This window comes from Strix aluco, chromosome 1, assembly GCF_031877795.1.
Source record: "Strix aluco isolate bStrAlu1 chromosome 1, bStrAlu1.hap1, whole genome shotgun sequence".
NCBI classification, from domain to species: domain Eukaryota; kingdom Metazoa; phylum Chordata; class Aves; order Strigiformes; family Strigidae; genus Strix; species Strix aluco.
The window spans coordinates 4702708-4720002 of NC_133931.1; the positions used below are offsets into that span (position 1 = coordinate 4702708).

Sequence of the window (17295 nt, forward strand, 5' to 3'; positions counted from 1 at the left end):
AAAAAATGGGATAAAAGACTTAAAAAACCAAGGCAATAAATAAAATAGGCTATTAGGAGTTAAAAGAATAATTGAAGGTATGGAAGAAATACAGTACATCTGCTTCCAGTTATTTTTCTTAAAATACTCTGTACATACTAGTATTAAAAAGTAGTCTGATAGGTGAATCTTGCTTTTGTTTTGTGATGTGTTTTATCATTTTTGGTTTGTCCTCTGAGGCATCGTTCTGAAAATGATATTAACAGAAGAACTACAATGACAAGCAAGAAAATCTTTACTCACAGTAGAAATACCATATTTTATTGCAGGTTTTATTCTGTCGGTGCCAGAGTATTAAAATGCAATGTGATACCTGGTGATTTTTGTTCATTTCAGTATTTGAGCTCTTGATTTTTTTTTTTTCAACAGAGTAGTCTCTTCTCTGCAACCTGAGAGTATAGGAGTTGCCAATCATCTAAGAATAGATTTTCTGTCTGAGACTTGTTACCGAGAATAATTTTAGAAGCTGAAAATTATGATCTTATTGTTCTTATTTCAGTAATTCCAATGTGCTCCTACTGTGCTAGGTGCTGTATGTATGTAAAGATCAAATACAGCACGTATATTAAATGGTGAAGCTTATGTAATGAAATGTATTAAATGGTGGAATATATGGGCCTCTGAATCAGATGTTAATGGGACTCTTAGTACAATAAGTTACACAGTTAATTGGTTCAGAATTTTGAAAAAGAGTCTCCTGTCAACTTTAAAACCATCATCTCTCAGTTACAACTTTGGTTAAAAACTGGGGAAAAAGGAGAAAAGTTGATACACTCAGCTATGAGTTCAGTAAAACTTTAATTTCACTTCACCCTTCATTTTCTTTCTCTATAGAGAGTGTTTGCAATGAAGTGTGACATGTGACATGGGATTCTGCTGATCAACAGGGAACTAAAGATTTGTAATGTCAGCAGCTCAGTTTGGTCAGTGAATACTACATGCATGGAAATAAAGTGGATATGACATTAAACCACCTCTAATAGCAACACAGACTCTTAACTTGGTATTATGTATCAAGTTGAGAGCATATGCAGATGCTTATGAACTATCTGTAGTGCATTAAGAAGTTGTCCCTTGGATGTTCTTTACTACTCCTCAGCTGAAATGTGCCTGTGATTTAAACTGCTCAAGGTCTCCTTGAAAGCTGTTAGGCATCTTCATCTGCCATGACCACAGCTTGCCTGTCAACTAGGGAGCCCATGAGAAGTTGTTGTCCAATTTCAGCCAAATACGAAGAGCTTTCAATCATCCTTCGTTTCACCTGATTTGCTTTGGTTCTTTTAGTCTTGGCAGTTGCTCATAAATCTTTTGCAGCTGTTGCATGCCTGCCTGTCTGACTTCCATTTCCTTACCTTCTGTTTCTGGGGCCACTACTTTTAGCACAAAGATGAATGCTGTACATGGCAAACATTCTCTTTTTTTTTTTTTTTTTTTTAAATTACTGGATGGGATTAGCTGTTGCGGTGTGGTGCCCTGACCTCCCTCCTTTATGTTAGCTATAGCCGGTCACTTTTCTTGAGGAAGCCCACTTCTCTGGCATGGTTTTCCATGGTGTCTTGTTAATGAGAACCTCTGGAGATAAGGCTTTCAAACTTGCCTTCTCTTACTTCCTCTCTTCTGTTTCTTCAGGTGCAGCTCTTTAGTTTGTCCACTCTGGCCCTCAGATAAATGAGCAGAAATTGCAGCTTACCCTGTGCAGTTCATAAAGGACATTGCAGGGTTTTCAAGTCCTTTAGCAGCCATGTGTTATGGAACAGATCCTGAGGCAAATCAGCGAAAGGGACTTGTCATGCTGCCACAATAAACATGTCTGTCTTTTAATGTCTCATTGCACTGCTCAGTCTACTGGGTTGTGGTATCTGTAGGTTGGACATCACATGTATTCTGTTAAGGTCAACTCTGTGTCACCTTATATTGTCCCTCACCAGGTCAGATGGTCTAACACTTTTTTTAGAATGATATGTGCAAAAGGTTACCTTTCCATCCTCTGTCTCCAGTCAGCTCTTGTCAGAGGCTTTGATAAGTCTCTAAAAGCTTTGATAAGTCTCCAGTCAGCTCTTGTCAGAGGCTTGTTATGTCTCAGTTGGGGGGGTGCACTCTAAAAGCTTTGATAACCCAACTATTTGATCCACTCGGGGGCAAATGTAACACTGATGTTTTCAAATCTGAAGCGCTGAGAAGAGTGTGCCAGGCGTTCTTACCAGCCTCACGGGTTATTAGGCTCTAGTAGTGAGCACCAATAGCACATGCTGAATGAACTTGTATGATGAAGCAAAACCTCACTGATCTTTCTTAGAAGTGACTGACCTCTGGAATTCAGACCCAGAGAAATAAATTCACCTGTCTAGTTGTATTCTTCCTGTGGTCTTTGAACACATCTGCTTGTGGTCTCAGCTGTTTAGCTGTGCCAGACCACAAATGAAAAATCTACTCTGTAACCCATTGTAAGAACTGTGAATATCCTGAAATAGATCTATTTACCTTTTTTTGCCAAACAAAACTGTAAAGTCTTTCAAATTAGAGTTGGGTTTTGTTCCGTAGAGAGTTGTGAATGCAGGCAGGCTTTTCTCCAGTTAGTCCAAATGGCCTTGTCAAGGTAGAACAACGAGGAGTGTTGGTAATGCAGCCCCAGTCAGGTTCTGTGGTTTTACTATCCAGATTTCTCAGTTTAAGTCTCTTCCTCTCTGCCCAAACTGGCTGACTGAGATCATGATTTTGTATGATTCTTATTAACTGTTTTTTTCACTCATAGGGTATATGTTAAATGGTTCTTGATTTTAGAGCTTTTTCCCCCCACCTTTTACAGATACTTGCTAATTCCCTAGAGGAAACTCTGCTAGATACATTTATATTTTAAAGAACATAAAGTCCTGCAAGTTCATTTCTATCTACTAGGTCTGAATTAAAAATATTCTGGATTGTCTTCTAAATTAGAAAGAGGCCGTTTTTCTGGTCAATCTCAAAAGAAAATTAATAATAATATTGGTACGCTACCAATGAGCTGATGAACTATTAGTGCTTTTAACCCTGTAATTCTAGTGTGCACAAGTCACCCCACAGTTCCTCATTTTAAAAAAAGGTAGTGGTTACCCTGCAGTGCTGAATACACAGCTTTGATTTTACTAGAATTTCTGCACTTGGAGAAGTTAAGATGTATGAATGCCAAGGCCTATGCATTTAGAACTGATAGTTATGGTGAGGTCCTGTGTTTTCTGCTAGAAATAGATACGTCAGCTGGTGAGGCATCAGGAATCAGATGTGCAAATTACTACAGAAGTCTGAAGAGCTTTGTTACCTTGAAGCACATCAGATTTCTGTCTTCAGGTCTCTGATCATACTTGCGTTTGGTGTACCTTTGTGTATGTTGAATTCAGAGATGTGGAGTACTTTGCTCTCATCCTTCTGTGCTGGCTGGAAACTGCTCTTGCATTTATATTTCCTTTCAACTGCTCAGCTTGAGAAGCAGCAGTTGTTTTGGTTATGTCCTACCCAGGCTTTACCTTTCAGCTGTAGTCTGTTAGGTTTTTCTTTCTACTTTGTTTCTTTCTGTCCTTGCCTTTAACTCTTTCCCCCAGTTTTCCAAGTGTTTTAATTAAATTGCAGTGTTGCTAGCATCTCACTGGACCTCCAGGCTGAACTGCATCTTTTTATCCTCCTATGGTTGTTTGGTTTTTTTTGGCAAATCTGTGTTTGTCAGGAATCCACAGCAGTGCTCAGAACGCTGTTTCACATATATACAGTTTCTTTAATGATTTAAGTCCAGTTTGCAATTTTGAGTCAGATCATAATGCTGTGGTTAACAGAGGGCTCAGTCCCATCCTGTCCCATTCTCCCACAGAAAGACTAAGACATAAGAATTTAAGAAATGTCCTGCTAGGGCTGGTGGTCTGTCTAGCTCAGTAGTCACAGGACATTCAGGGGATGCCGCTTAGGGAAAGCATGCAAGGCTTGCCACTGTGGTGGTGTTTCTGTTGTGTTTGCTCAGCATCCGTAGTTGCTGTACACTGTGGCAGGTGCACCCACCCAATGCAAACAGGGCTTCTTGGCTGCTGAAGTGTAGCAGCTCCTGATTGCCTTTGTTCTTGGGGCGTCATGGTAGTTGGGGCCTTTGGCCAATGGGAGCCGCTATTGACTACAGGTCAGATTCAGCCTGGGTATAAATGGAGTCCCCTGGGGGAGTCATTTTGAGCTCCTCCCCTCAGGCAGCCATTTTGAGCTCGTCCCCTGGAGCAGCACGCTGCGGTCGAGGACTCTCCCCTTGGGTCAGGACGCTGCCCAAGGAAACTCCTTGAGGTGCCTTGGGTCGGGACACTGCCCTAAGCAGGTCCTCGAGGTTGAGAGCCCTCACTTGTTAGGTGGGTCATAGAGTGTTTTGGGTTGTCGTTAAACCCTAAGGAGTTGTGCTTTGTTATGCGTTTTTGGTTGTTAAACCCTGGGAAGTTGTTCTGTTCTCCTCTCACAGACATTCCAACCTGTAATTTACAGAGAGCTAGTTAATTGTGTTAGTAATAAATTTTTAATTTTTGATGGTTGTTTATTTGAGAGCCTCCGTAACATACACACATACTCCTTTTTCAGTAACCCTTTGTGGACTTGCCCATGAATTTGCCTATCCCATTCTGAAGCTGCTGATACCGCTTGCCTCTGCAGCCTCCTGTAGCACCAGATTCCAGAAGTTTATTACCAGATGGGTAGAGAAGTGCTGTATCTGTTTTAATGTCATCTCCTACTAGTTCTATCAAGTGTTCCCAGTTCTCATACCAGGGAATTCAGTGAGCAACAGTTCTGCATTCACGTTATCTGCCATCTTTGTCATTTTTGTAATCTGCAGTCATCTTCCCCTGCTCAAACTGAAAGGTCTCTGCCTACATGGCAGCTGCTCCACCCCCTCCTCATTTTAATTACCCTTCTCTGGACTGTCTCTAGCTCTAGTATGTCCTTGCAGTACAGAGATCAAATCTGCAAACAACATTTAGGATGTGAGCACACCAAGGATTTATGCAGTGGCAAAATGCCCCCCCCCCCCCCCCCCCCCCTTTGTCTTGCTCTCAGTATCCTTCCTAATGGTGACCTGTTTTTTTGTTCTGTTTTGCTTTGGGTTTTTTTTGTTTTGTTATGTTTTGTTTTTCCGTTGCTGCTCACTAAGCTGATGATTCCATGGTGATTCCACAATTTGGTGGTGACTCTAGGGTTTCTTTGTGGAGTTGTAATTGCCAGTTCCAAGTTCAACGTACCAGGAATAGGTTGTGGGTTTTTTTTACTTAGTTGTATTATTTTACCTTTATGTATACTGAAGTCCATTTTTTTGCCTGCTTGATTTCATGAGGTTCTTTTGAGTTTCTTGCCTTTGACATTACTACATCCCTAAATAATTTTGAAATCTAGCCAAGATAAACTCTTTGGAAATGAATCTGATCAAGAGGTGGATGTAATTTGCAGAACAATTTAATGCTGATAGTCTTAAACATTATTATTGAAAGAAATGTCTTTGCCTACACTATTGTTCTATAAAGCATTTTATGAAGAAAAAAAATAAATTAAAATCTTGGTAGCCCATAAATCTACACATTTTCAATCTCTGCAATTGAGATATTAATGTTCAAATATACCAAATACTAAACACACATTGCTAGTCTAACTTGAATTTGTTCCTATATAAGTTGTTGTTAAATTCATCATTTTATGGTTTTGTTTGTTCACTGGCTATCTTAAGAGCAAATAATTTTGAGAAAAATTGTAACAGTCCTAATACATGGTGGTCTATACAGTAACATGAATTAGTGATGGTGGGAAGGTACAAACAGATTATGGCTTCTCATAATGGTTTTAATAGCCATGTGAAGTTAAATACCCAAACAAAGAGTTATTTCCGTAAAGGATTTTATAGATGTGCTTACATTAAAATAAACTTTAGCAAAAAGACAGATTTACCTGAGAATTTAAGATTGAAAAGAATTGAGGAATCGAAGTTCTTGTCATCTCAAGAGACTTGCTTTTCCATCAAGTTTCTCTATGCAAAAAACCAGCGTGGACTTTTTTTTTTCTTGGCAGACCTTAAAATCTGTTAAGAGTTAGATTGGGTTAGTGTAACCCAAAGTTAGATTGCGGGTAAGCTGTTACGTGATATTTGTTACAATTCTAGTGATTTAGTATCCAGTAAAATGATAAAACAAGTTACTAATTTAAACGACTAACAGTCTCTTGTAACTTCAGTTGTTTGCTAAACACAAGTTTTGGGCTCTAGAAACAACTGAATGTGGGCATGCCCCAAATAAGACTTTCCCACTGAACTGAAAGGTTTGAAGCCCTGTGCCGTAGTATAGTTCACTGAAAAAGGTGAAGAAAGCACTACTAAACCATAAATCAATGTCAGATAAATATAAACTAGACTTTCTCTGCAGCTTAACTTTTAGCTGGAGCATTTAGACTTTGTCTTGTAATTACAGGTGTTAAATTAGAGAGTATCTGCAAGGGCTATTCTCACTTGGAAGGTCTTTTCACTCCTAATATCTTCAAATAAATTTCCTACTTAATGAAAATATGTTTTGGAAACAATTTGATCATTAAACTGAAGATACACTCAAGTGCTGGGGATATGTCACTCTTCTTTGCTGACACTGAGGAAAACATCCCTTTAGCATATTATGTTTTTACTTATCGGGAAAAGGGTATAGAGATTGCTGTGCTTGTTAAGCTACTTCTTTTCTTGAAAACAGAAGAAAATCAGAACAGTGATACGGTTACAGCTATATCATTAGATGAGGTGGAGGTAACTTTAAGGAAACAATTATTAGGTAATTTTTTTTTATTTTTACCTCATCTTTGTCCTTATAAAGAAGTCTGTAATATTGATCTGATGTGGAAAGACACAAGACAACATTCGATGGTCTGTGAGAAAAATATACCTCAGGTAAAGCAGTTACAGTTAATGGAAAAATATTCACTTTTTTTTTCCTTCCCTAGATGCAGTTGTTTCTGTGCAAATCAACAAAGCTTGGACTGAAATTCTAATTACTTTTTTTGAAAGATCCTTAGTTCTAGATTGTAGTTGTTGAGGCAGTCTTCCCACCCCGTTTTCTCACACATGGATGTTAGATGATCGTTTTGGGAAGGCTCTGAAATGCCAATACACTAACTCACTCTTAGATACAGTAGCCTGGTATGAAGTGGAGATGAACTGTGTGACTTTCAGTGGTCCCCGTGTTATGCAAAGCAGTGCTCAGATGGTGTTTAAAAGAGCCTTTAGAAGAATTCTTCAATGTACTTTGGAGATAGTATGCATTTCTACAATAAATTAAGAAGTCTATTTTTAGGATTCTCCCAGTCAAACCATCATGCTTATTTTATGTATTAATAGACTTTCTGCAATGTTTAGCATTGTATGCTCTTGCAAATATTAATGAATTTATGGATGTGGTGGGTTGACCCTGGCCAGAACCGAAGCCCTCACCCAGTTGCTCACTCATTCCCCTCATCTTCTGCCCCAGCAGGTGGGGAAGAGAATTGGAAGGGCAAAAGTGAGAAAGCTCATATGTAAAGTTAAAGATTGTTTAATAAGCAAGGTAAAGAGGAAGAAAAAACCCACACAAGACAACATTTTATGGCATGGAATATCCCTTTGGGCTGCCTGGCTCAGCTGTCCTGGTTGTGTTGTCTTCTAGCTTCTTGCCCACTGCTGGCCTGCTTGCTGGCAGGGCAGAGTGGGAAAAGAGAAATCCTTGATGCTGTTCAAGTACTGCACAGCAATAGCCAAAAAGCTGGTCTGTTCTCAACACAAATCCGAAACACAACACCATATAGGCTGCTATAAAAAAAATGAACTCTATCCTGTACAATGGATTAGAAGTGAACCACTGGGAGATTGATTTCCTCTCCACCCCCCTGCCCCACCCCGAGATCATTCATGAAGTGCATAAAAGAAATCAGCTATTAGCAGATATTTCTTGTGTCTATTTAGTATCTGAAATAAGGTTAATTTAGGAAGTGTCACTGTGTTATTGTACCATTCTAGTATGTAAAAACCCTTTCTGTCATTCTAAAAAAAATAATTTCCTCTTGCATAAAGTTCATAGAATATCACTTTTTAGATTGCTTCTGCTGAAGGTACTTAAATGTTCATGACTTTTGGTTTTGGCATGCTTCAAAGCCTGAAATAACAGGTAACTAACTTGCCCTCTTCCTGAAGTGGACTTAATACTCTGCTCCTCTTTATTTTAGGATGGATCTTTTGATGTTACTGGAGTAATATTGAGACTGAATAACTGGATAAAGTATCTCAGTGTATTGATGAACAGTGAATACTGTTATTTTTTCTTGTATTTTCTGCCTTCACTTTAGGTTTAGGGCAGAGAAGCTAATAATTACAGATGCCGTATCTCACATGGACCAATGATAAATAATTCCTCAGAGAAATACCCATTAACATGAACTAATCCTGTCTGGCAGCATCCTTAATATTTGGGTCTTGTGTACCTTATGCTTCTCAGTTTTGAGAAAGGACTCAATTTTATAAAAAATAAAAGCCTATCATCTTCCTAGCCTTCTCCATTGTGTTCCAGAATTGCAAATGATTTATTTTGGTGTAATATTTTCATGAAATGTTTTTGTATTCATATGCCATTTTCTGAGTTGGAGTCTGTATGATTCAAAACTGTATGAACTTTTAGGTCCCCTTCAGGCTGTGTTCTCGAGTATTCAAAATGTATATTTAATGCTACCTATTTGTGCAAAATTTTTTTTCTGGTAGTGTTCTTCACTTTGAATCATCTTTTTGAGCTTCCACGTGCTTCCAGGTCAATGTCAGTTACCTCTCTAATGTCTTTCTACTGTTATATTCATTTTTAATGCCTTAATTCTGAATATTTTAGAATATAAACAGAAAATGACAGATCAGTTCACACTTTACAGCATAAACTTAAACTTCCTTAGCACAGTGGTTATGCTTATGAAATGTTTCCTTATTTTAATACAGAGAAGCTGTATGGGGACTTCTTGAGTTGGAAGCTAGAAGATACCCTCTCCCAGTTTCCTCTAAAACCTGGAAAGATTGCTACATTTACTGTAAACATTAAAGTGAAGCTGGACTTTTCATGCCAAGAAAATCTTCTACAAGATCTCAGTGATGGTGAGTTTTTAATTTCTCCTTGCTTAGGTGGATTGTTATACTTCAGAGAAACACTTATCCAGTTGTTGTGCCATTCATTTTAAAATATGGTGTGTGATGTCATTGTGTATTTCCATATTTGTGTCTTGTAATGCAAAGAGAACTGCTCTGTGAGCTGTATGGATTGAAGACTGGATTTTTGTGACAGCTATGGACATGCCAGTCTGACCAGTCTTTCCCATCATGAGACCTTGCCCTGCTATCTTTTTAAATCTTTCTTGACAGAGTGTTTTTGATGTGTCTCTTTGTATCCTTATCTTATGAAGATAAAGAAAAATAATTTGCAAACATCAGTGGGTTTTAAAGAGAAATATCATTAAGTTGATCATTTAGTTATCCAAGATTGTAAAATTCTTACTTGTAGCTGACGGCAGTTTTGCCAGAAGTGACGTACTGCAACGTAGGGCATAATCCCCCTAAAATTTGTAGTGTAGAGAAAATTTCATGTGCTTAAACTTATAATTTCTTTTGAACAAACCCCCCCCAATTTGCTCGTATTAAAATTATCTGGAATTACAAGTACCAGATACTTATAATAGGGATTTCCTTTTTATGAGAAACACACAGTCTCACTGGAGTAGTTGCTATACTCTGTATTTTTTCAATTGCCTGTCTTTTTTAAACTGATTGAATTAACTTGACAAAACAAGATATTCCTGTTTTTTTTTTTTTTTTTAAAAAAAAGTATCATTATTGTTTGGACTGTTTCCCAGGATTCAGTTATCCAGTTGCAGGTATGCATTATCTGTATAATTAGTCTTAAAAAAATAAATAACAAAATTACATGCATAGCTTATTCAAGTTGAATAGGACTGAGTTCTGTGAGTTATATTGCAAATGCATTTAGACAGAAATTATATTAATTTTTAGTAAAGATTAAAAGACTGCTTTGGTTTTTAAACCTTCCTGGTGTAAAATACATAAATTAAAAAAATGTTTTAGGATTTAACTGCACAAACCCCATGGTGTTGCTGCACTAAAGTATACTTTTGAAAAACCTGATGGTGGAGGAAGTCCCCACCCTGATACTCTTGTGAAAACATATCTGCCAAGGAATTGAGTCTTTGAGAAATGCCCTGGATAGGAAATGTAATTCCTTACAGCACAAATTTGTGCTACAACTTCACAGAGCTGGGGGGGTGGGGAGCAGATCTGACACTAACTGTATTTTACTGTTTGAGGAGCAGATGATAGTGCATTACTTAGAGATCCCTGAACTCTTGGTCCTCGTGTACCCTGTAGATGACCTCTCTATTCCATGGAAATTCCAATAGCTTATTGCTTTCTTATTTTATAAGAGCTTTTATTAGATCATAATTCAACTCATTATCTATTGCATTATATGGAAAGGGTATAGGCCAGTTGATTCAAAACTTAAACTGAACTTTGGAAATGTAGCTTTTATTTGTTGACGTGTTAACATTGATAGGAAAGAAATCAGAGGCATGGAAATGAGAAGGGACTTGATCAATGTGATCAATATAACTTGAAAAATAATTATGGAAGTCATTATTTTAAAAGCTAGATATTACTGTCTTTAGTGACAGTTCTGTTGATTTCATTTTTGTGCCTTCCAAATTTGCCCTGTCTCCAATGAGCTTTAAAGGCACTCTGAAGCTGCAGCTGCCCAACAGTTTTTCAGATGAAATAACATAAAAACAAAATACTCTCTAGAAGGAGAAGATAACATACTTCTCAGTATTGACATTGAACAGTTGTGGGATAGTGTATTTGGGCCTGTTTTTAACCTGTATCTGGGACCACATACGAACAAAACCTTTGAACAACATTTTTCCCTTGTTATTTCTGCCTACGGCTTCTTTGAAAGGTTGTTTAACTGAAGCCTGGAAGCAATTCAACATTTTCTCATTCAGTGATGATAAAAGAGCAGAATCCATTAGCGATTCTTTAGAACTTTAGTATCTTTGGGTGCTATGTACTGTGTGTGCTTTTAAAGTATTATTAGAGATGCTAACTACGTTGCCATTTTTACTTGCTACTGTAATTTTTCTATATTGCTTTTAACTTTATAAATATTGTACTTTCTAAAGAGGCAGGTAAGATACTGATGTGAAGAACAGTAAAGAGCTAGAAAAATCAATGGCAACTCTGACATGACTTTTAATCATACGGTAGCTGTGGTACCTTTTGAAGACCAGATTTACAATGACGATCAAAATATTTTTGTCTTTTAGAAGTAATGCCCTTAGCAGGGCATCTGTTACTTTGATCTGTTTTAATTTGCTGTTGAAATTGTTTCCTTTTACGCTGTTTGTAATCAGGACATAGTACAGAAAGGATAAATTACTGGTGTTTCTGATGATACACTTATCCAGTTGGAAAGTAAACTAAGTTATCAATCAAAATTGCTGATCTAATTCTTGTGTGTTGATGATATACTGCCTCGTAAAGAAAAATGTTAGATGTTCTTCTAGATTAAAGGAAACAAAAACACATGAGTGGCTGTACAGGATCAGATCAATGACCGTCTAGTCCAATATCCTGGCTGTGATAGTGGCTAAGAGCAGATGCCTGAGGGACAATATAGGGAAAAATAAACATATGTGCTACTTTGCTTTAAAGCTTTCGGGCTCCAACTGTTAGCTTAGGAACTTCCAGAGCCTGATATGGTTTCTCTGGTTTTAGGCATTGTTGGTCATCCTCAGTGAGTTTCTTATTCAAAAAATTCTTTGCTCTTTCTGCCAGGACTGTACAACATGCTGTGACGAGAAGAATCACAGCTAAATTACTTTTAGCAGCTTTGACCTACTGGTGTCCTCATATTACCTGGTTCTTGCATTGCAGGAAACGGGTAACAGTACATCTTCTAAACACTGTACCTACAGTCATGATTTTATACATTTCCTCATGATATTGTCACGGTGATCTCTCCCACAGACTGAAGATTTCTAACTGGCTTAGTTGCCCCTGTTATGGAAACAGTTCCATACGTTGATCAGCCATGTTGTCTCTTTTGAACCCTTTCAGTTGTGTATGTTTGAGGTAGGCTGTACACACTATTTGAAAGCTGATCTATGTATTTCTGTAGTGACCTAATGATGCTCTTTGTTTTATATTACTTTCCTTGTAATAATGCAATGAGGCACAATTTGTCATTTGCTTTTTTGACTGTTGCTGAATATTGAGTTCATAGATTCATGAATCTGTGAACTGAAGCTCCAGGATTTTGCTCCTGAACAGTAATGGTATGCTGAGAGCCTCTAATTTCACATGTAAGTTTAGGGTTGTTTTTTCTCATTTATTTATACGGAATTTGATTTGACAATTTAATGCCCAATCATTAAGTTTCTTAAGGTCCTAGCTGTGATGTCAGGAACATACCGTTCTGTCTGTGTTGTACAAGCTTTCATGCTGGGAATTGGGTTTATACAAATACAACCTAATAACATTGCAGAAGAATGTGCATCACATTAAAGCACGTCCTTTAAGGTTCTCATCACAATCTAGATTGCCTCGGTTTATTATCTTTGGAATTAATTACTTTGCAAACACTTGGAACAGCTGGGCAGGTGTTCTAGAGACACTTGGTTAATTAGGATTAAGACCAGGCTTACGTCTTGAAGGCAGTTCACCAAGATTCAGGGCTTCCCTGTAGGAGATGTGCTTGCTGCAAATCCTAATGAAGCTTTGGATCTCCTGTCCTTCAGGTGGGTGGTTCAGGGTTCCTTCTACAGTTTTCTGGTTAGGAAGGTCGGTGTGCGTTTTTAATTTGATTCTCAGGTGGTTGCACTAGGTGAGACGGAAGGAAGCACTCTATCTGCTTGGTACAGCCAGGCTTAAGGAGCTTAAGCAGTAAGGTCTCTGTCACCTGTTAAATCAGAGAGGTCAACAGGATGCTTACATTATAAGCGTAATCAATTCTCCTTCCCAGTCATTATACTTTAATTTCTGAAATCCAGTATTTCCCTGATGCGAAATGGGAAAAGAACAATAGCTTCTCTTTCTGGATTGCATTATAAATGGTAACTTTTTACTGGGAAGCAGTCTTTTAAAAAAGCTTCTCTTATATAGGGATAATGTTTTGAAAAGTTAAAGAATTAATCTACAATGAGTGCTTCATTATGTTAAATGTTAGTGTTTATTCATTCTGTGTATAGAGAACCTAAAGACAGGTGCGAGAACATTTAAATTCATAAACTCATCAAAGGAGCTAATTAATTCCATGCAAAGGGAGAAGCAAATCTATGCCTTAAGTCTCCCCTTCTCTTGGGGAGAAAAGGTTGCAGAGAAATAATAGTATATATTTCTAAAAGCGGCGATTTTCAATATTTTTTAATATTGGTATGCAAGACCGTTTTAGGTTTTGTACTCTCTTGCTTTTCTGCTTAAATGGCTAGATTTTATCTGCTTAAACATGTTCCTACACTTATACAGCATATAGACAATATACTTCTTTGTCAGAAAGGTAGCTGGTTTTGAATTTAAATGTAGTCTTGACAGGTCTTCTGAAAAACCAAGTAGCCTAGAGGACTCTATTAGGATAATTGTATTACTGATGATGATGATGGAAGTCCTCAGAGGTATTTCAGTATGATCATTTACGTGTTACTAGGTACTATGCTTGGTTGCCTTTATTACATTATAATCATTCAGAATATTTTTTCAAAGTGACTTCATTTCCAAGGAGTTTTTGTCTCTGCAGTTTGAAGATGTCAATTTTCATTTTGGTTGGACTGTTAATCTGAGGAAATGAGTTGTGGGGTGGTTTTTTTGTTTGGTTTTTTTTTTTTAAACTACAAATGCTTCTGTGTCCTCCATAAATTCATCACCGTGTTAATTCAAAAATATTCTTAATTTTTTGAAAACTTTTCTTACAGCGTTCTTCTTGAATTCCAGCTTTAGTGCTTACTGAAGTCAAGGTGCCTTTTTCTCTTCCAACTGCCTTTCAATCTGGATAAATAACCTTGTTTCATAATTTAACTGATATAGCATGGTTTTATTAAACAGCATATAAGTGACATAGGACCTTAGCCCATATCAGTTGTAGCAGCTGCTGTACAAACACGTAGTAAGAGTTATTTCAGGCCCCAAATCTTTACAGTGTAAATAGCTAAGACAGACATGAGGCAAATAACAATAAATTGCTGTTTGACCTGCTAATTGACTGGCCATCCTGTTAAGCTATTTTCTTGCTGAGATGCTGTATTTTAGCATCTAATGAAATGTGCATAAATAATCTCTAGTCTTTGATTATGATTTTCTTTACACTTCATTTGCTCCCTCTTGTTGTATTCACCCTTATTCTAAATTTAACTTCCAATTCTAGCTTAGTTCACCAACCTTAGGAAGGAATCCTTACTTATACTGCATTTGCTATTGTTAATTATTATTACTGTCCTCTTCAAATGTAATGGAGTCTCAAAGAAGTGCTTAGTCTGCTACGTGTCATCTCTGCCCTGCTCCTGGGACCCAGAGGGTTGGAGCATTCCTCACAGCTTTGTCTGCAGTACTGCTACCTGGGGTCTCTTGGGTGATAGTCTTAAGCATGTTTCTGAGAGAGGGAAGGAGCTGTATCTTAATGCCCACCTGTAGTGTGAAGGGTGAAGTGGATTATATTGCCTCAAACTCTATCTACTCTTGCATTATTCCCCTCTGTGTTGCTGCAGACAGCAAGTTTCTAGAATTCTGCTTACTTTCAGCAGAATACAAGGTCGTTCCTTTTCTCTAGGAGAAAAAAAGGCATATTCTGGTTTGGCAAGCATACTCTTCTGTCTTGAGTTGGGTTTTTTATCTTTTTTCTGCATGCTGAAAGTACTTTAAAAGTGTTACAGTATTGTTAGGAGAGGTTGCCTACCAAGAGGCTTTTTGTTTTGAAATTTCTATCAGGTAGTAGATTGACAAAATAAACAAATGGGTTAAGGGGGCATTTAGATTTCATATTTTATGCTCAAGTTGTGTAAGTTCCAAAAAATCTTGGGTTATTATTTCATACTGTTAAAACACTCATGTAAGAAGTTACTATAATGTTTTAATATGTGGTTAATAGGTTAACCTTGACTAATGGCCAAATGCGGCCCCCCCGCACCCCCCCCCCCAGCTGCTTGCTCACTCCCCATCTTAAGCAGGACAGAGGGAGAAAACAGGATGAGAAATCTCATGGGTTGAGGTAAAGAGAAGGAGATTGCTTATCAGTTACTGTCACAGGCAAAACAGACTTGACTTGTGGAACATTATATAATTTACTGCAAAATAAAATGGAGCTGTGTGGTGAAAAACAAAGACCAGAAGTTAAGATGACATATCCCCATCCCCTTCCCCAGTCCCAGCTTCCCCCCTTCACTCCCGACTCCTCTCCCCTCCAAGGGGCACAGGGGTTGGGGCTGGGGGTTGCGGTGGGTCCCTCGCAGCCCTCTGGGCCGCTCCTCCCTCCTGCCCCGTGTCCCTGCTCCAGCCGGGCCCTTCCCCGGGCTGCAGTCCTTCAGGGACAACCTGCTCCCGCCTGGGCTCTCCACGGCCGCAGCTCCTGCAGGAAATATCCCCCCGCTGCGGCGTGGGGCCCTCCCCGGGCTGCAGGGTGGGTCTCTGCTCCCGCGGGGTCTCTCCAGGGCTGCAGGGGATCCCTGCTCCGGGCCTGCAGCACCTCCTGCCCTCCTCGTCCTCCGGCCTCGGGGTCCCTCTGCTGCTGCTCCCTCCTTGGCTTCCTCCTCCTCTGCCTGGGCCGCCTTTGGCCCTTGCTGAAACCTGGTTTCCCCCGGGCGCGCCCAGCTTGGCTGAGGGGCTCAGCTGTGTCCTGCACTGGGGCCGTTGGAGCCGGCTGGGACCCCCCAGAGGCCACCCTGCAGCCCCCTGCCAGCTCCTGGGCACAGACACCCAATACACCCCGACTATTGGACGAGGGAAAAGCTGTCGATATTATCTACCTGGATTTTTGAAAAGCATTCGACACAGTTCCCCATAGGATTCTCATAGAAAAACTGGCTGCCCATGGCCTGGATGAGCGAACGGTCTGCTGGGTCAAGCATTGGCTGATGGATGGTCCCAGAGAGTGGTGGTCAATGGAGCTAAATCCAGCTGGTGGCCGGTCATAAGTGGTGTTCCTCAGGGCTTGTTGGGACCGTTTCTGTTCAACATCTTTATTGATGATCTTGATAAGGGCATAGAGTGTATCATCAGTAAATTCGCAGATGACACCAAGTTAAGCAGGGGTGTCGATCTGCGTGAAGATAGGGAGGCACTACAGAGAGACTTGGATCGATTGGATTGGTGGGCCAATGTCAACGGGATGGGCTTCAACAAGGCCAAGTGCCAGGTCCTGCACTTGGGCCACAACAACCCCCTGCATGGCTACAGGCTTGGGGAGGTGTGGCTGGAGAGCTGTCTGGAAGAGAAGGTTCTGGGGGTTCTAACTGACAAGCAGCTGAACATGAGCCAGCAGTGTGCCCAGGTGGCCAAGAAAGCCAACGGCATCCTGGCTTGTATTAGGAATAATGTGACCAGCAGAAGTAGGGAGGTGATAGTCCCCCTGTACTCTGCACTGGTGAGGCCACACCTGGAGTATTGTGTCCGGTTTTGGGCACCTCAGTACGAGAGAGATCTCAAGGTGCTGGAGCGAGTGCAGAGGAGGGCAACGAGGCTGGGGAAGGGCCTGGAGAATAAATCCTGTGAGGAGAGATTGAGGGAGCTGGGACTGTTCAGTTTGAAGAAGAGAAGGCTGAGGGGGGACCTCATCACTCTCTACAACTACCTGAAAGGACATTGTAGAGAGGTTGGTGCTGGTCTCTTCTCACAGGGAATTAGTGACAGAACAAGAGGGAATGGCTTTAAACTGCAACAGGGGAGGTTCAGACTGGACACTAGGAAAAAAATTTTTCACAGCAAGAGTGGTCAGGCAGTGGAATAGGCTGCCCAGGGAGGTGGTGGAGTCACCATCCCTGGATGTGTTTAAGGGTCGTTTAGATGAGATGTTGGGGGATATGGTGTAGGGGAGAACTTTTTAAAGTTGGGCTGATGGTTGGACTTGATGATCCCAAGGGTCTTTTCCAACCTGAATGATTCTGTGAATATATAAAATTAAGTACTTTTCATGTGTCTTTAGGAAACAGCAATAAACAGGTTTGTACTGCTATTGGAAT

At 39.6% G+C, this 17295-nt stretch overlaps 1 protein-coding gene across 3 annotated transcripts in view; it reads left to right on the forward strand.

The window, feature by feature from the left end:
- The window catches only part of TRAPPC9 (trafficking protein particle complex subunit 9), a 536307-nt gene that overhangs the window by 93116 nt on the left and 425896 nt on the right, over positions 1 to 17295 (forward strand). For all 3 annotated transcript variants that reach the window (XM_074833224.1, XM_074833277.1, XM_074833369.1), the window contains one exon: positions 9011 to 9163. In XM_074833224.1, coding sequence (XP_074689325.1) covers positions 9011 to 9163 — 153 coding nt within the window. The remainder of the gene's footprint in view (positions 1 to 9010; positions 9164 to 17295) is intronic.